The 20,590-nt window shown below is 39.1% G+C and overlaps 1 protein-coding gene across 3 annotated transcripts in view; it reads right to left on the bottom strand.

Moving 5' to 3' along the window:
* The window catches only part of scaper (S-phase cyclin A-associated protein in the ER), a 63,234-nt gene that overhangs the window by 21,345 nt on the left and 21,299 nt on the right, over window positions 1-20,590 (bottom strand). For all 3 annotated transcript variants that reach the window (XM_039808213.1, XM_039808215.1, XM_039808214.1), the window contains 5 exons: window positions 19,741-19,848; window positions 15,709-15,845; window positions 11,216-11,281; window positions 10,399-10,525; window positions 2,514-2,629 (listed from right to left, as the gene is read on the bottom strand). In XM_039808213.1, the coding sequence (XP_039664147.1) occupies window positions 2,514-2,629; window positions 10,399-10,525; window positions 11,216-11,281; window positions 15,709-15,845; window positions 19,741-19,848 (554 nt within the window). The remainder of the gene's footprint in view (window positions 1-2,513; window positions 2,630-10,398; window positions 10,526-11,215; window positions 11,282-15,708; window positions 15,846-19,740; window positions 19,849-20,590) is intronic.

Genomic DNA, 20,590 nt, shown 5'->3' with positions numbered 1-20,590 from the left:
CATTAATGTAATGGTAACAATATGGAATCGGCCTCCCCGGGGAGAGATATGGCAGTAGAATCTCCGCAGCTGCCTTTTTTGTAAATCACTCAGCTTATCTGGTTGGAGGAGGTGATCAATACAGCAGCATCACTGTAAACAGATAATGTAGCGCACTCTGGGGCGAGCGTCTGTATAGCAGCCCATTAGGCCACACAGCCATCCAGATGACCGACAGTGATAAGTAGACAGTCGAGCTACGTCCTTGCGTTGTATCTCATCACCAGTTCCCGACTACACTGACCTGACTGAGGTGCATCACAAGGTTAAAGTGTGACCTCTTTCACACAGTTCACAAAACACCAGTGACATTATAGTGAAATTGGGACCATTCCAATCTGCACATGAATTCATAAAAATAACAGCCTTTTATTTTCCTACATTGTAGCCTACTACTGTACTGGGTATGTTCTTTCAATCTAAACTACAGAGCATACTGTATACAATACATGTGCTCAGAATGAATGTCATGGACATGCAATGGATTGATGTGTTCATCAGGGGGCTTATCCCCGCTTCAGTTCTCAGCTGGCAAAGCTCTTAAGGGTCCAGCGGTATTAGCAGCACAGGACTAACTGAACCAAGCTATCAAGCTTGATTCTAAACAAATTATTGAAATAACCTATTAGGCTTTAGACATACTGTAGTGTGACTACTATTAATCTCATGCATGTGTAAAACTCCTCTGCAGAGAAACCTGTTCAGCCATGGGGGGAAAGGTTTAGTTATGAAAGTAAAGCCAATTCAAGACCATACTTTTATAACTATACATAACTCACTCCAGAGTTTGATTGAGCTAGTGTGCAGAGGATAGTAACACAAGCCTAATCTTCACCTCCCGTTCCTTCACCAGAGCATGTCAAGATGTCTTAAAAGCCAAGGAGGTAGTGTATGCACTTAAGCGAACACACCGTCATGCACGGATGTGCAAACAAACTCAGCAAACAAACGCTTCTTTCCAAGAAGACAGTCTCTCCATTTAAGATAATAACATTTCTTCCAATTCAGAAGTCTGCTTGAAATTCCCTCAGATTACAATGATTAAGGAAGAGAGAGTACAAAAAAAAAATCAATATACATGTGATGCCCTTTAAAAGCCTTATAAATATAAGAAGCATTTGTCCATTAGCAGAGATTCAGAGACCAGTAAATGCTAATGAATGGGAGTGCAAGGCCATTCGAGTCCATTACAGAGTCCCACTAGTGAGTATGGCAGCCTCTCTGAGGTTATCTACTGGCAGGCCATGCAAACGCCAGACCCACAACTCAAAAATACTCTGCACTCTAAATGATAAATGGGACACATGTGCTTTTTGTGTTTCGAGAGAAAAGAAAGAACACAAATTGATTACGGAAATGCTCTCCATTTCTAGAAGGGCAGCGCTGTTACTTATTAATACATTTTGAGGATATTTATTGAGAAGAAGCAATTATAAACAATGATGAAGTAGGTTAGTTGAGATTAGCTCACTCACTTTGGGCAATTGCAAAAACAATCCTAAAGAAAGAGGAAATAAAGAAGTGTGTTGTCAGTAGGGTCAGAGAAAGGATACAGTCAGAGAAGTCATTGAGAAGGACAGTAACAGCTGTTTGAGGCCTTGTGAATATACAGCACGGAGTCAGCAGACATTACATCTTCCTGTACTTTTAAGTTTTGTAAACACAATCAGAAGTGCAAAAAATAAAATCTGTTAATACTATTTTTGTTCTTTCAACATTTGTCACCACAAAAAGAGCAGTGTATTTGTCCACAGTCAAAGAGAAATATATATGTAAGAATGTGTTTACATTTTTGCCAGTGAAAAGGTGTACTGCCAGTTATAAATAACCTAATCCATTTCTGTTTCTTTAATATTTACTAATTCTAGAGTAATAAATACTAATACAAATAGAACCTTTTTTTTTTTTACTAGTAAATACATTAAGTAAGCCAGCTCATATGTGTTCATATTCTATTAGAGTACAGCGTTGATAGTAGCTATTGATGTATTTAGTCTAATAAGGCATGACATTAGGTCATTAAATAACATTAGATAAACACTATGGATCAACATTTATTGAAAAATAAGTTCTGATATTGTATATGTGTTTTTAGTGGGGTCAACGCAGGCTCATAGGAAATGTATCTGTCATTGCAGAAAATCACTCCACACCTACATTTATTTTTACAAGATTACTCTCACTTGTGGCTTATGTCGCAGCTGATCTAAACAACAACTGGTCAGCGTTTCAGAAATCAAACTGTTCCAATTATAACCTAAAGAGACAGCTCACCCTGCTGGCTTGAAACAGAAACTTGATTAAGTCATGATCATAAACAGGGGCATAGCAATTGTTTTTTTTTTTTGTTTTTTTTTATTTTGAGTGGGGTTGTTAAATCCCAGAAAAATACCTGAGCATCCAATTTTATGCATTTAAACTATATCGTTAGGTTAATTAAAATGTAAGAATTTCAATTCAGTAACAGTACTCACTTGAGAGGAATACGAGGAACTGCAGTGGGTGTGGAAGCAGCAGCGAAGACCTGCAGTATTTGTTCCAGAGCAGACAGGCCACCGCCTACTTGGAAGGCCACTTGGTCTGCATTGTTCTGTTGAGACAATATGAGAGAGAGAGAGAGAGAGAGAGAGAGAGAGAGAGAGAGAGAGAGAGAGAGAGAGAGAGAGAGAGAGAGAGAGAGAGAGAGAGAGAAAAGGAAGAGAGAGAGAGAAAAAAGAGAGAGAGAGAGAGAGAGAGAGAGAGAGAGAGAGAGAGTCAGGGGGACAACGAGCCACAGGCTGGACAGGGGATTACATGGCTCTCACCAGAGAGGGAACCTCTCTTTCTCCTACAGGGGTGAGGGATTGAAATCTAAAACAAAGTGATCCCAAAAGTATTCCTGTTTAATCTCAAAAGTGCACAACCTGACTCCGCCCCACAACAGTCAAGTTTCAGTGGAAGGCAAATGCTCTGCAGGCTCCAGTTAGCACCGGGGTGGTCTCAACGGATGACCACAGACTAAGTGAAACTGAAAAAAATGCCACTCGGGCAAACACAGAATGAGGCTATTAAAGAAATCTTAAATTAAGACATTCAATCATTATATTGGGTTAGGATACAGAAGAACATTAGATTCTTATCATAATCAGACCTAAGTTGTTAATGCATTAGATCTACTGAGGTAATAAAGATGCAGCATTAACATTACTTCACCTATTGTGTCCGCATTGACAGGGATTAAAGAGCTATGTAATCCTGTTCAGAATTTTTTCTTCAACCTTCAACACTATCCAGCCTCACATGTTCGCAGAGGAGCTCCTCTCACACTTTAGTTACTTTAGAAGTGAAAATGTTGCACTGATGGTAGACTTTTCTTGCAACCTGATAGTGTGTTTGACTTAATGGTCCCATCTCAAAGTGTTGCTTTAGCTTTAATGGCTTTGTTCAAATTCTCTTTTTTCTCCTTTCACTGTCCTATTCATTTTATTTTAGACTAAAGATCTTAGTGCAGACAGTATGTCGGACAAAGGGTTTTCAGATATGCAGATGAGGGGCAACAGTGGACAGTGTTATGCCATTAAACACATTATTTGCTAGAAATTAAAAGGTTAAAAGGTTTAGACCAATAATAAGCCAATATATTTTTAAAAGGGTACGTGTGTGGAAAAAATATTTCTGTCAATATCAGGTTAAAAAGTTTAAGCTTTCAAATGTGCCCCATTTATGGCATTTTAAACTTAAAAATCAATATTAAACTGTTGAAAATATCCAGTCTACAAAGAGCAACTCACTCAAATGTTAAAAGAGACATGTGATGAGGGAGGTTAATGTCATTTGACTTAGAGAGGGTATTTTAAATTGCACTGTAACTCGAGTAAAACTACCAGTAACACATTTATCGGTTGCACAATCAAAATAGTTAATTTTAACATTAAACTATTATTATGTCCATAGAAGAACTTTGTTTTGCATTTCCTTATTACTCTCTAATAATAGGGCCCACTCCTATTAGATTTTTTTATTTTTAAACAAACTAATGGTCTACACTTGTATCAGCTATATTAGGTACACATCCCTGTCACACACTTCTTGTTCCTCCAGTCAGTGAGGACTTTAGTGAACTAAACTGCCAAACATTTTTACTCAGTGGTGTAATAAACAAAATCAGCAGTAGTGCCATGGGTGAGGATATTGGTTAAAGTACTTAATTTCATACTACCATGTTGTAATTGCTATTCATTTTCTGTAAACTTAACTTGGTAAGGGTATAAAGGATTTTTTTAAATATCAAGTTAAGTTCCTGTTGTTTTTAAGTTCTTTTTTCTCACTTTACTTACTAATATATTAAATAGATTACAAATAAACTAACTTCGAAGAAAAAAGTTAGTCGGGTACATTAGATTTATGTACACATGTAAATAGTTAAGTCCTGCCATCCTGTGATGATAGAGTAATTGGCAGTAGGTCAGATGCAGTTGCTACAGTGTCTTATAAATCAACAAGTACAAAGCCAGGAGCCAGCGCTGACGATCAGGCATGTTTGTGCCTGGGTCGACAGGGAGGAAAGGAGCTAGAGGGGAGCCGCTGATGGAGGGCCTTCTTCACACAACTGCAGAGGGCTGTGTTACAGTGCAGGTCACTCCTCTGCCTCCACCTAATGAGGCTCCTCAGTGCTGTGACAGTACTAAAATCCAGCCACTTCACAGCGCTTTTGTTCCGCAGATGGGAAGTTGCCAACAAGCCTGAACACATTGAGAGAGAAGCGCTTTACCAAATTACAGATAAGCTCTTCATCTGTCATGCATGCCGCTGCTGAGGTAACTGCTCCTTGATTCCGGTGTTAGACACACATAGAAGACGCACGGAACAATCATTTAGGGTTTGGGACAAAAACATTTTCAAACACGCCAAACACCCTTTGCCTTCAACATAATTAGAAATGTCTCAAAGACTAAGCAGTGTTTGGAAAAGACCTCATTATGACTTCCTTTCTGTAGGTTGCCAGCAGTTTCCATGCCTAATCAATTGGGTCTCAGTCACTGAGCTTGGCTTAACCCCTCTCTTAACCCTCCCATCAACACACCTACCTAAAAGCTTCTAGGCAAAATGAGAAAAGGCAGCTCTTTCATAGCAGCTTATCAAATGGTATTAAAGAGGGTAACTGGGACCTGCCCAGTCCTGGCTGAGTTTCTTGGCTAGTCAGTGCTTTTTTTTTGCGCTGCTGACAGATTTATCTGTTGTGATGATGGAACAATACAAGTGAAGAGGATTAAGTTCAAACTACCTGACATACTATCTTAAGGTGGTCCGTGCATGCAATGGGCCACAAAAACAAAGCAGGCACAAGTCATGCAGAGCAAAAGGAATCATGTTTGTATAGAATTACAGGGACAGTTTATGTTCACAGTAAGCTGAATTTGAATAAACTCTTAACAGGATGAAAACAATGTTGTCACCCTGTGCTCTCAAACGGATACTCAGACAGAAATACACTTGTTTGCAATCAAAGTTAAATAAGATTAGTTATCAGTTTCCTTTCTGTATTGCGGCTACATTTAGCTGAAAATTGTAAGATTTGCACACTCCGTTAAAAACAAATCAAGAGACTTTTGATGCATAGGTGGCTAGCAAATCTTAGCATGCTAACACGCTAACCTAGGATGGTGAAGATGGCAATCCTTATTACATCAGCATGCTGACGTTAGCATTTAGCTCAAAGCCCCACTGTGCATTATGTACAGTGTGGCTGTAGACTTAGTTTAGAGGGTCACTGCACGGAGTACTACATAGCCTTTGAAAACAGCTGCATAATGTCTTTTCTGGTCTGAGAAAAATGAATGAAGTGACTAAATAGCTCTTTTAATGTAGGCTAACAGTTAACCCTTGTTCTAATTGTTTGCGCTAAGCTAGGCTAAACATGTTCGAGACCTTCAGCTGATGAAATTCATTCATATAAGACAGCTAACAATCGTATTTCCCAAAAATGTAGGAGTGTTCCTTTCCTATCGGTCAGTGCCTTGCCAACATAAGCTACAACAAAACACAGTAACAGGATGAGCGAATAATTTCCCCTCAAACAGATAAAAATAAATAAAAGAAGAGCCACCACTAAGAGCTGAGCATTCAGACACAAGTGGGGAGGATGGCTCCTGAATAATACAACATGGGGAAATCTTATCCAATTACTGTCCAGGGTGACCATTGTTACCCCAGCTGATGGGAGGCCCGAAGCAGCTGGTAATTCATGAGGCAGTGTCCGCAGACCAGCAGACCTGCCAGATTGCACTTTGTAGTCTCCTCCTACCAGACACTTTAATTAAAGCAGAGAGGAGGGCACAGCCTCAGTCCTGCCCCACCAACAGATGGACAACAACTGGCAGAGTTCATTAAGAACTGGCTTCAACTTTGATATGTACCTTCAAATCACAAGATCACTCCTTCACAACTAACTAACTAACTAACTAACTAACTAACTAACTAACTAACTAACAATGACAAAAAGGAGTGTGATCACCCTCTCCTTACATGAGTTTCATCATTATACAGCCTTATAGAGAAGTGGTAAACAAAGCTCTGTGGGTCGAGTTGACTGTACACCACAACAAGGCTGCTGGAGTAAACATTTTAAGGTTTAGTATAAACTGTGTGTTTACAAGACATAATGGCATATGATTTAGTAGACTATGTGAGTGCAGGGCGAACATGGAAATGGATAATTCTACAAACTGTGTTTATTCTATCAAATGAACCAAGATTAATCAAAGGCCTGTGTGGCGCAAAATCAAACCTTCCACAGAAACCACAGACAGCCTCTAGTTGTAACAAATACACCAAGAAGCTTAGAACCATTTCACTCCCTATTTGTCTTGTGGTGAGGAAACAAACATGAGGCTGCCTGGGAACAAATGACAGTCTACAATGAGAAAATACAACATTAACCCCACAGTCACATTAGCTACAAGAGACAGAGACAAAGCGACAGGCTACCATTCATTTTCAATGGGAGTGGCCGTTTGCCAGCGACAAGCGACGAGCTCGCCGCTGCCACGAGCAAGGCGGTGCCAAAATAGACAAGAAGTCTATTTTATGCCAATGTGGAGCGATGCGACAATGTGACAGCCAATCGGAGTGAAGGGACAGCGTGACGTAGGTCAGTGGCTCGAGTCGAAGAAAATAATTCAAGATGGCGGAAAACGCCATCTTGAATTTCTTTACGTATTTCTGTATATATCTGATATGTTTGGCATTTTATCTCATATATTTAGTTACTTTTATGGAGAAATAAATACTTTTAAATCCAAAAACATCGTTCTTGTGACTTAACAATACCTCTGAAGTAACTTTTAAGACGTGCTTGAAGGTAGCACCGGAGAATTTCTGTTTACTGTTGCCAAGCAACCAGGAGTAGGCTAGGCACGCCCAGGAGTGCTCACAAGCGAGTGCATGTCGCTCTCTTTTGTAGCTAATGTGACTGTGGGGTAAGAGCTGAAACGATTGTTTCATTAATGTACAAGTTAATTTTATCAATTAATCATCTGATTATTCAACAACCAAATAAATGGAAGCTTCAAAGATAATGATATACATGTCTGATAAAAAAAGTCAAAGTAGTTTAGTCTAACAAAAAATGTGATTAACTTAGGGCTGAACAAACAATAACTAACAAATATTCTATTTCATTCATTTGATCAATAATTGCATCTAAAAATGACAAATAATGGCATGTACGTCTGTTAAAGAGGCCAAAGGAATGTTAAATACGTTACACGGTTAAAAAACGTAAAAGGTTTAAAAAAAATAAATAAAAAATGTGAAGCTAAGAAAAGTAAGGAAATTTACTAGCAAATCCACAAAAGCTCTAGCTTACAAATGTTTGTTAGTTTTGCTTATAAAGACTTCAGTGATGAATAATTTTTTAAAGTTGACAGAACAATGAATCGACTATTCAATAAATTTTTTTAAATGACTAAAACTACATATTCATCCATAAATTTGCAATCAAGTTTAAGATAATGTCAGGATTGCTGCTTTTGATATCCTTTGGTAATGGTCCATGTCAAACTCATAAAACAAATAAGGAATATGGTATCATTATTGACAGATAGAGTTATAAAAACGGACAACCCTAACTACCAAGAAGTAATGTACAACACTGTTACACTTGAATTCAAGTGTGGCAGAAGAATATTTAGCTTATAACGTTGAAAGATTTCTAAACTGAATAGCATGTTGCTCACTTTTGCAGTCAATGGCCAGCGAGTGACAGAGTTCTGACACTGCTAATCTGGGCTCTGTCAGTCAGTCTGCTGGAGGCCCAAGCAAGAAACCTTATTATCCTGCCACGCTGCCCTTCACCTTCCCCCAGTCCCACTGGACGGTTCAACAGCTGGCAAATGAAAATGCTCTCAGAGCACCATGCTCCTGATTGTTCCTTACCTGCCATACATGTTTTCCTTTTCTAGACAGGCTTAAACTGAAAGCAATGTTAAAAAATGTGGGCAATATATAAATACAGGCGCTCAATAATAGGGCCAGAAAAGAGCAGCACATTGGGAAAATTGGTATTCTCAAAAAAAAAAAAAATAAAAATAAAAATCAGGTTTGACACAAAATAAACCATTAGAGGCCACAGCGGGAGAAACACACTGGGGTCAGAGACTAGACGTAGCCTAGAAAGCAGGGGAGGAGTGAGGGGGGTGGGACTCAAACAGCAGTGCAGGAGGGGGAGTGTCGGGTGTTGTCCAAGGAATTAGCAGAGAAAGTCGAGACTGAATCAGATATGGGGGAGAAAAACAAACCTCTAGGTGAGTCAATGACATGAGAGATGCTTGTTAGGTCAAATAATCTAAACGGTCCCGACTTGATGTGACTCAGGGGCCAGACAGCCATGCTGACGGAGACTCTATTTATTTGACTTTGTCCAGGGATTAGAGAGGGAAGTGCTCCCCAGGCTGCCTCATTGGCCAATCACATTGTTCCACTCAGTGTTGGGTGGATATTTCTGTAAGAAGCTGGTGAAGCAGAACTTGACAAAGCAGTTTAAAATGGTGCTTTTGAACTGAGGTAAAAGACGAAGCAAAAGCCCCCGGACAGAGCTGCCTCCTTTCCAGCCACACCACTGTTGAATAGAGCACATCTACTGTGGCCCACTGACCTCTGACCTCCCACTGGGAGTATGTGGAGCTGAGGGGAGGAGCCCTCATGTAGTGACAGCTTGTGAGCTACTCACATCACACTGGTCTCCTCCTCTCTCCTTACAGCACACTGTGCCACCCACCTCAGCCACCTCTTTCTTTTCCTCTCTGGGGAAATTCGGTTAATAGCCTCTCCGGCCGCCCCCCTCGTCACTGATGGGACACCATAATCTCTCTATCCTCACGCCCAGAGGCATGCACAGTGGGATGTTATGATGGCTTGAACCACAACTTGGCAGGAAATTTATGCCTCATTACAGGAAGTGGACTGTATATTCTCCTCATCATAAACATGGTGGCAGGTGTTTTAATTCCTCCTCTCGTTCTCAAATTGATGTGAGTTTTACTGTTTAAAAAAACCCCCAAAAAACCAACTATACGGTCATGCAACAAAACCTCTGGAACAGATGTTTATATGTTATGTATATATATATATATATATATATATATATATATATATATATATATATATATATATATATATATATATATAAATACACACACACACACACACATATATACACACACACACACACAATATATATACACATACACACACAGCTGTAAAGAAGTGTAAGGGAAAAGCCAGAGCTCAAATTTGCTTGCTTTTGTTCATTAAAGTCTTGTGCATCCATGGCATTTCATCTGGAAATACAATTTACTATTGTCTAAACCAGTGACATCCGAGTCGTGCAAGCCACATAGACACGAGACAATGCTTGTTCTTGCGCTGGAAAGCTCCTCTATTGGTACCATGTGCACAATGCAAACACAGTTATCTGGTCTTCATTAGCCAATAACCAAAGGCAAGTTGGTTTAGAGTAAGTGATACTCTGCATTGGGAGGGTGAGACACAGGGAGACACAGCCAAACACAACTCACCACTGGAGAGACATGCCAAAGGGCTGGCATGACCTGTGCACTGCTGCAGACTGTTCAGTCGACAGAGAAGCAACAAAGCAGACCAGCACATAATGCTCCAAAAAGGATGTGAAGAGGTAATCGGCAACTATAAACCATTGTGATAGACATCTACGTTAAAGAAAAAGGGTATAGGGGTATAGAAAATGATTTGATCGTCAATATACAACCAATATATTAAAATAATAAATCACTACACATCACACAATCTACATAAAACTCAATCATATTGTCTACTGTATCTATGATCTATTTGTTGCTCTACCTGTTTCTCTAAGATGCGAGCGATCTCTCCCAGAGTTCGGTCCAGACCAGACGCTTTGTTGTTGGCCCACTGGCCGCTGTCTTGGCCCTGCAGCTGCTTCAACAGGTCCTTCACCAGGCGCTGCAACCTGAACATACAAGAGCCACTAGTTATTCTGAATCGGTTTACAAACACAAGTTCTGAATCCATGTTTCCAAGCTACTTCCAACTTTTATCCACCACAGAAGAGCTGAAACTATTAGTCTTAAGTTAGTTAGTTAAATGATTAATCAAATCAAAAGAAAATAATAATAAACAATTTTGATGATCAATTAATTGTCATTTTTCAAGCAAATATTATAAATGAATATCGCTAAAATGTGTAAACCAACATAACAAAACAGACTGCAACAATTTGGATAATTATTTTAAGCTGAAATGCCAAAAACAAACCGCTTGATCCAACCTCTCAAATGTGAATCTTTGACAGATTTATTTTACTAAAATAAATCAAATATCTTTGGGTTTTGTACTGGTCATGGCACAAAACAAGCAGTTTAAAGATGTCACCTTGGGCTTTGGGAAATTGTGATTGGTCACAAATAATTATTAGTTGCAACCCTGAAATAGGAACACATTTTGGAAAGTTTTGATGAGGATTTTTACCAATTTTCTTTTTCAGATATAAAAAATAAAATAAAAAATACTCAATTGTAATGTTAGTTAGTTGCAGTCCTACACAAAAGTGTTATAATCATTAGGGTAAAAGATTTAGAATGAAGAAAAACTATGAAACTTCAAATTATGAAGAAAAAAAGAAAGAAAGGAAAACACTCACTTGGCCTTGTATGGCGAGTCAGGGATCTGTGCCTTTGCCTCCATTGACGTCTCATATTCCTTCGCCCTGCAGGTGGAGAAGTAGGAAAAAGTCTTTGAATACCAGGAAAAAAAGTGTTTTGCCTGTCAGTAAAGAACACAACAGATGAAAGTGTTAAGAGAGAGAGAAAAAGTTCAAACTGAGTCTGTTTATTTGGCCTGTCAGCCGCTCACCAAGTAACTTGGCTTAAAATAATCAGACACCGGCTCTGTAGGGACGAGTGTTTAGCTGGCATCGACTCATATTATGAAGACTTAATTCTACCTTTAAATCCGCCTTTCTTTGAGTCGTTTTTAACGAGGGAGGCTCAAGTTCTTCACTTCACTCCCTGTCAAATAAACAGTTAAAGGGGGTCACAAGCAAGGCAACCTGTGTTTTGAATGTGTGATCTTCTAAAAAGGTCATGGTCATTAGGGGACTGGGATCTCTGTGGCATTACTCCAACAGCCAGACTCAGAGAAGACGCCTGAGAAACACAAAGTGTGTGTGTGTGTGTGTGTGTGTGTGTGTGTGTGTGTGTGTGTGTGTGTGTGTGTGTGTGTGTGTGTGTGTGTGTGTGTGTGTGTGTGTGTGTGTGTGTGTGTCTGTAATTGGGTGGGGAATTCTGTCAGTCAGGTATTCCTAGACATGATAAGTAACTATTGATCAGAGTTAGATTGAGTGCCTTCCGGTTACCCATCTCTACACTGATAGGATCAAACACTTCCTGGAAGACGACAGGTGGATATGTCCCAGCAGGCCAGACGTGGACCGACCAAAGCCCCGTTCTCTTTTTACAATCTCTTGAATTCCAGGGCAGTCATCTAACAACAACTGATAACTCACCTCATAGCTAGACCAGGACACTGAGATACCAAAACCCTTCCAAGGGCATATATTCTTGCAAAAATATATTAGTGTTATTACTAATTTGTTGTTTGTGGTTTTAATTGTTTATTTAACATCTGTATAGATGTAGCGGCTACAAAACTCTTGTGGGGGCAAGAAGAAGAAAAATGCAGCCTTGTCTTATCATATACTATACTCTTCTATATATTCTAAATTAATATTAAGGTAAGATTTAAACAAGCAATATACAAGATCAGCCATATTACTATAAAAAAACAAAACAATAGACATTTATTCCAGATAGTCATTTTCCATGTCCTGTGACCAGGATAAATGGGTGGCGCAGACTAGCTTTCAGAAGGGCCTGAACTATATCTGCCCAGTTTGTCATTCATGATATTACAATATTAATCTCCAACAGAACAATTTATTATTGTCAGAAGCAGCCCATGATAAATGGGCCTCCTGCAATAAATACAGTATCAGTCATCAACATTAAGAGAGAAAGCACAAATCCATAGTGCAAGGCTGTAAGCTGTTTATAACAGATCAACTCCTTATACCCTCATTTCTATTCCAGAGACACATTTCTCTCCAATGCTACAAAAATACATGATAACAATATACACAACAGAGACCTAGAAAATGAAGCCAGGCATCAGTACACAGTTAAGTTAAGTTAACCAAACCGCAAAAAAAAGAAAATAAAAAACAGTTTTGCCTTCCCAAAGCACTTATTATTAGAAGTTAGCCAAACCGCAAAAAAAATATTTGGGTTAAAATGTGTGTTCACTGCTTTATGACAAAGGCTGCAATGTTGTGAGAACCACTCACGTTTTACGGACACCATACGGTGTTCCAATAAAACGGTACATTTCCACCCGGTGGTGAAGCAGCTCACCTTTATGTTTACTGGGGCTCTGTGTTATTTATGACCTCTGAAAGCCTGCTGCCTTTGAGTGCTAGTCTCAGCAGGGCTGGTGCAGGAGTGACAGTGAACAGAGACAGATCATGTTGTCACTTCCTCAGTACCACTGAGCCTCACAAAGCCAAAAACAGCAGCACTGAGAATAAAGCCTTGTAGCAGAGTTTTTCAGCCTGTATCTGCCTCTTTGTTACACTTTTGAATATATACTTGCTCCTGAAAAGCATAATAATATTAATTAATTCTCTCTTTTTTACTCAGGGTCAAATCCACAGGTCAATCATGATAAGAGGTTGGACGCTCTATTAGGATCATTAAGTCTGCCTACACTCACAGGAGGACATTGACCTCTGTGGTTGGAAAGGAAGAAATGTACTCCAATGTAGCCAAACTTAAAATGGCAAGAGAAACTCACATAAGAATCAAAAGTTTGAAAGAAAGTTCAGGTCATCTTAACAGGGCTGCTCACAAACTAATTTGTTTCCTAACCATACTGTAAAATAGATAACACAAAACAATGCAATTAAGAGAATCAAAATGATTGCAGGTGAATAGAAATTGGCTTTTTGCAGATGATATACACAACTGATGTTAGTATTAGAAGAGTGCATGGACCAACAAAAAAAATAAAATCACATCTTTATTCTTAATCATGATCCCAATGAAGATAATAAAGAGCAGACTCTTTGCAATAAGTCAGTTAGTGTTATCATCCCAAACCAGATATTAAAGATTTAATACCCTAACCCTACGTTTATACATCATAAAACTCATGATCTAAATCCCTTTAAAAGATCTTTCAGATACACAAATAAATGTATTATTATCATTATCCACAAAAAATTCAACAGTTATTCCAGTAGCTTCATGAGTCAGTGGAAGGCTAGTCTCGCTTTGCCAGACCCTCCTCCAAAGCGCGCTGAAGGAGGATCTGTATACTCCACATAGCATTCAGGGATGGGAGGAAAATGTGCTCTGGTTTAATGGCATTTCTTTAACCAATCAGAATAGTCATTGGCGTCACTGAGCGTCGCACAGAACTCAGATTGGACAGATAGTCTAGCTAGCTGTCTCAATTTACCCTGCAGAGATCTGAGGAGCAGTCAACCATAGTCCTCATTAATCCACCGAATTTAAAATTCCAACTAGAGCTGGGCAATATATTGATATTATATCGATATCGTGATATGGGACTAGATATCGTCTTAGATTTTGGATATCGTAATATGGCATAAGTGTTGTCTTTTCCTGGTTTGAAAGGCTACATTACAGTAAAGTGATGTCATTTTCTTAACTTACCAGTCTGTTGTAACAATTCTATTATTTGCCTTTACCCACTTAGTTATTATATCTACATTACGGATGATTATTTATCAAAAATCTCAAAAATATTTTGTGAAAGAACCAATAGACATTACAACTACAATATCTTTGCGGTATCAATAGAGGTATTTGGTAAAAAATATTGTGTTATTTGATTTTCTCCATATCGCCCAGCCCTAATTCAGATGGAGAATGATATTTAATGAGAAGTACCGCCCTATATCATTCCCAAGCTAAAAACAAAAGTGAAGTCCGTATTAACATTAAAGAATTTTGCAATGTATTTGACTGTTTGTGTTTACATTATGTTAGTGAACCCTAAGCCATTGATTGATTTTGATAGAGGCCGTATCTTACTTTATGCCTTTTTAATTCATTTTAGTATGTGAAGTTAGTCTCCGATATTTATATAAACATATTAAATATAAATTTTGCAGCACCATCTGCATGGAATCAGCTTCAGAATGAACTACAGTTGAATGAGTTGGTCTCACTTTATTCTTTTAAAGGCTTTTTAAAAAGGACCTTGCAGAAATGCAGTCTGTCTGTCATTGTTTTTAAAATCGATTTAGGACCCAGATTTTTTTTATGATGACATTGTTGTTTGAATATGATGAGTGAAAGTGTGTCTATGTTTTTACTTGTTATTGTCTTTGTATTTATTTGAAACCAAGCTGCTGCCACTTGCCAGGACACTCTTGTAAAAGAAATTTGTAATCTCAAGGAGTTTTTTTATCCTGGTTAAATAAAGGTTTGAATGAATGAATGAATGAATGAATGTCATCCTGTTTGTAGTGGAATACTTCCAATAATCTGTTATTGATGCAGACTGCATCAATAACATCTTACAGTAAGTATTGTCAACATCGTGTCTCTTTCCACTCCTCTCCTTCCCTGTTGTGACAGCCAGTTAAATTGATTGAGCTCGGGTCCAGGTTCTGAAACACAGCAGCTCTGCCTCCTATTTGTTGATTACTATTGATTTTCTTTGATACTTCATTTAAAAAAATCAATAACGCAGAAGAAAAATAGGCATGGCTCATACATACTTTAACATACATTCTGTACACAGAGGAAGGCCTCAGATTTGGCAATGCCATGGCAGCAATTTGGAGGAAAGCTCTTTACAGGTGAAAGCCGGGGCCCTACAGATCGATTTGCAGTTTTGCTCCCCAATCACAGAAAGTGGTCATAAATTATGCTCATCAGTGTTACCTTGTGGACAGCCAGGATGCACATAACATCTGCGTTGCATCTCCTTGTCACTCATAAAAAAATAAAAAGTCCCGTCACAGTTTTGTCCTCTGTGCCTCTGAGAGGATGCACAGGGAAAAACGGGGGGAGAGAGAGAGAGAGAGCGAGAGAGAAATTGTATCACCTGGAGTTCATCCTCGCACGTAGCTTTTTCGCTTTCTTCCGTGCCTTCTGCCTCTCTTCTCCATCCTTCATGCTCTCAGAAGACACAGAGCTGTCCGTCACTATATCCACAATGTATTTCTTCAAGGAAAGATGCTCCTAGAATAGACAAAATGAATACATTAAAGACACTGCAGGCAAATGTGTGTACCATTACTTATAACACACTTCTAAAATAACTATTGCATCTGTTTTTTGGTGCAAAACAAGGGAAATATAATCTATAATTTAATTAACAGCTCTAGATTCTAGTTACAGATCAAGATTTCATTAACAAAACAAGTAATTAGCTTATAAAATACATTATCATGCATTGTTATAGATGAAACTACAGTATACAAAATAGGTAAAATTAGCTTTACCTGGTCGGCTACAACATTAAAATGCTGATTATACATTAAACCTAACTACTGTAAAGAAAGGAGGATGGAAAATGGCAAGAGGGAGACTATATTGCCTTATTCTAGGAAGAGTTGTGTCTATTGTACACTATTAATCATTAAGAAGTTCTTCGCAAAATGAAATAGAATGGCAAATATAATACTTGTTAAATGTCTTCAAGTAGAGATTCTACACTTTGGATGTGGAACTGAATAATATATTGTATGACATGTAGATCTACACCTCTCAATAACACCATTGTACCCTGTAATTACCGCCAATGCTCTACAGTCTTTTGAAGCCACACGCCCATGGACATGCTAAAAGGCTGAAGGTGTTGCCTCCTGTCTGGCCCTGTCAGATGATTCTGATATTTCCACCAGGAGACGGGGAATGTAACCCAATTTGAACAGCATGATGCATGTGCAAGAAACTAATTACCCAATTATGCTGTCATCCAGCACCCCAGAGGATAGGATGGCCTCACAGATAAAGGGTTTCCATTCAGCACTCGAGCTAACCTGTGTGTGGGATGCCATACCCGTTGGTTACAAATGTTGTCAGTGCACCTGCTGCCTGAATAGGGATTCCACTTTGGAAAAACAGGTGTCCTTAGGTGTGCGAAAGTGAATTAGTGCCAAATAACTACGGCCTGAATCTAAAAGGTTTCTTTACCGTTTAACTTAAAAGGCCCTGAAAACCTGTTTTCTAAATGAGCCTTACTATGAGTTTATATATACACTATGAGTATATGTATGTATGTATGTATGTGTATATGTGTATATATACACATTTTAATTTTTGTGTTTGGAAGTGGGCAGGACTCTATTGGGAAAAGGTGAGGTCATATTTTCATAAACAAATCAATATTTGAATCCAAATGTGATGACTTGTTGTGTGCTTATGTAGCCAACAATTTCAATCAACTCAGAGTATAATTAGTTTTTGGGTGTTCAACTTTTGATTTATTAAGAGTTTGAGTTTAATTGTTGCACACTTAGTAATGAATATTGAATATTAATAGAGAAAGATATAACATTTAAACCAACATTTTCCTGAGCTTTATTGTTGATCAAGTAAATAAGCTGGTAACTAACTTTTTTTTTTTTTTTTTTACAGCCTTAAAGTAACAAGAGTAAAATAGTAGAAAGGGGACAATGATAACTGCAAATGAGACTTAAGTTTTCTTGGAAGGATGTGTGTGTATCTGGATTAGTATGCGCACACTTCTGCCCTCTACTCTACAGGATACCATAGGTCAGTCATGACTCATGACCGTAGCTGTCCCTCTCTTGGGAGGCAGCTGTTCAGTAATCTCTCTGAGAGGCTATCCAGTGCACAAGCCACTCACTTAATGGAATTGTTTCAGTAACACATCCAAATCATCTTTGCAAAATCACACTGGTAACATAAAAGGGTACCTGAAATATTAAGCTGTCAAATATAGTATAATGCTGCCATACAGACTGTGATCCTGACTAAGAGAGCTAATAAATATATAATGATACATCCCATTTCCTGTTGCTCGGAGGTGAGACTGAATGGAAGTTGTGTAGACTGAGTGTTTGAGACAATCAGACACAAAGACAGACCGGTGTCTACCACTGAACCACTGTAACAACGCAGCAAAGACGCTGGCCTAAGAGCATTGCTACCGCACAAAACCACCGTTTGCCTCTGGTGGAAGTAATATGATACCGCTCTACACATCCCTCTCTGACACAACCAAAAATCAAAAAAGGTGGCCAACACCAATACAGATATGTTCATCCACTGCCTCTTTTGTCACATACAAAGGCCTGAGAGGTAGGCTTTTCTTTTGGCGTGAAACATGAGATATGACACTACACGCTGGATTGAGTTACCATCACTACAGTGGTTTACATACCATTTTTGAATTGAACTGCATACTATCAGTGACATTTAAGGAGGGGACAAGTCACACAAAGACAAAAAAAAATAAAAATGATTAATTGGTTGTCTCCTTCAACAACAGCTTCACTGCAATAACTAGACAAATGTCAGATCTCAAAACAGTGTGGGGAGGGAGAAGCTCGCTTCAGCTGGCAGTCTGGATATTTCATCAAGGTTCTCAATTTGTAGCTATCAGCACTGCTTTGACTACAAGACCTTTATGACTATTCAGTGCCTTTGGGAGGTCAGCTCTGATACCGTCTGCTGCCTGGTGATCCCTCTACTGGCCATGTTTGTGGAGCACTACAGACAAGCAGGACAGAAGAACAGTATTTCCTCAGAGAAGCCACCAGTTTTTTTGAGCTGCCGTGTCTAAAGGTGATCAATAAATAAAGTCCTTATGTCAGAAGCCACGGGTCTTGGATATTACTTGCATCATATTAAACCAGGACAGATGGCAAGTGAAAAAAGTGATTACAATTCTCAAGCTCTCTCCCCATACATCTATTCATCCCGGTTGATAATCATATTTTCTATTTAATTCGCAAGTCTGAAAGAGGAAATGACCAAATATGAAGACACAGGGCATTTGCTGCCCGCTTTCTCTGAAAAACTATGGAGTGACCTCTGCACAATTGAACCAACCATCTTCATTTTAATTAAAAATCTTTCATTGCAGGAAGAGTTATGGAGCCGCAGTCCGGAAAATAGTTGGCAGTGGTATGAACGAAATTGTGGACACCGAAATTAGGTTTGTTATAAATAACAAGGGGCAACTTAAGTCCATCTAAACAAAGTCTCCAGGCGCAGAGCTATTGGGCAGCTTGATGTACTTACACATAGAAGAATAGAAAAAGTAGTTCTGGACATCTAAACATTATCTATTAGAGATACTACAATGACTAATATCCCAATCCAATAATAACATACTTAATACAAACTGTTCACATTTAGATTTAGCCAGATGCAGGATAGGACAAGGATGACTTTGAGTTCAGCAAGTGTTTACACTTTGATAAGTACTGACAAAAAGAGAATATGAAAGGTGGGAAAAACAGTAAAGCCTCAACATTATGGTTATTGGTAAAACTATCATATAGAAGACAAACTGCAAATGTATATAAAGTAGTCCTTATATATGGACTGTTTATAGTGCTATATTGGTGAAGTGCTTCTCTCCATTGCCTTGTTTATCATACTGTCAATGACCTGCATTGGGAAAGGAAATGATTTAGAGCAAAGGAAGGAGGGGGTATCAATTATTCCCCGCTGAAAAAAGCTTAAAATGAAGGAGCTGCTGGGGCCAAAGGTGCTGCGTATAGCACCAACAGTTGTCAGCCTCACAATGAGCACTGCTGAAAAGCCAATCTCATATTGCAGCCTGAGAGGTTACCATGCACTTCCCATGGAAAAGCACTCCATGACAAAAACAGCCTGGAGACAAGGGGGTGATGTCACCCCTCCACTGAAGCACTGAACCCTAACTGTGTACATTTCAAGGCCCATTTGTAATCACACAAAGCCAGCAGCAGAGCCGTGGCAGTATACAAGGGGGTGCATAAACAATAATAATGACCACGTCATAAAAGACAACTACGGTGTCTCTTTGTCTTTTTACATGACACATGTAGCAGTAGGGCAGTATTCTTTGACAGGATGAGTGCATGTTTGTTCCTGGCAGGGTGTGGGTGATACGCACCACTTCCTCGTCAGAGAGCTCCCGTCCCTGGATGCTGCTACTGTCTCGCACCGCCTGTTGGTGCCTCTTGCCCTTGGTGTGGCTGAACAGGTGCACCTCTGAGGTGATCTGCAAACACAAACACAGTGGTCAGAGGTCACTGCTGCGGACACAATGGAGACAGAGGCAGGAAAGGGTCAACAGAGCCCCATGGGACTCTGGTGAAACGATACACCCCATTCAATATATATAATGCATATATTAAAAACAAAATAAATGCCCAAAATGCCTTAAAACATTTTAAATACGCTTAATCTGCTTGTCCTACAATGCAATTCAGTCAAGCAGTGTAAGTTGTGGACTAGATGTCTAAATAATAGGTCTGAGAAATGGACACAACAAGAAACAGGTGTACAGCAAGCAATGTTGTTCTTCCATCTCTGGAAACAAGCCCCTTTAAAATGGGTTGTGTTTCATGTCATTAAATCAAGTGCTTGCTGCTGACCCATCTATGATCTCTGGAGTCAGATGTTGGCCAAGGTCATCCAACATTTTAACAAGATTCCCTCTTTCACCCCAAAAACCTCCTCTTCATCCGATTCTGGTTTTAAGACTCAAGGTGTCCCACGCTTGTTGCCGTGGTAGCCCGTCCATCAGAGATAAATGCGTCTGCTTATGGATTTGTTGCCTGACACTTGAAAAAGAATAATCATGCTCAGTCATAAATCTCTATTTAAGAGTCCATGTTTAATCAATGCAGTTAAATGCTCATTTAAAATGTGCCCTCTTCCAAAAATCCTCTGAATCACCTTCCTCAACATTTTAATTTTAACAGCCTGCCAAATAATACAGAGAGTTTTCCTAGAGCTTT

The sequence above is a fragment of the Perca fluviatilis genome, chromosome 8 (genome assembly GCF_010015445.1).
Source record: "Perca fluviatilis chromosome 8, GENO_Pfluv_1.0, whole genome shotgun sequence".
NCBI lineage: Eukaryota > Metazoa > Chordata > Actinopteri > Perciformes > Percidae > Perca > Perca fluviatilis.
The sequence above is the reverse complement of the archived record's forward strand: the minus strand, read 5'-3'. Positions and strand labels throughout refer to the sequence as shown.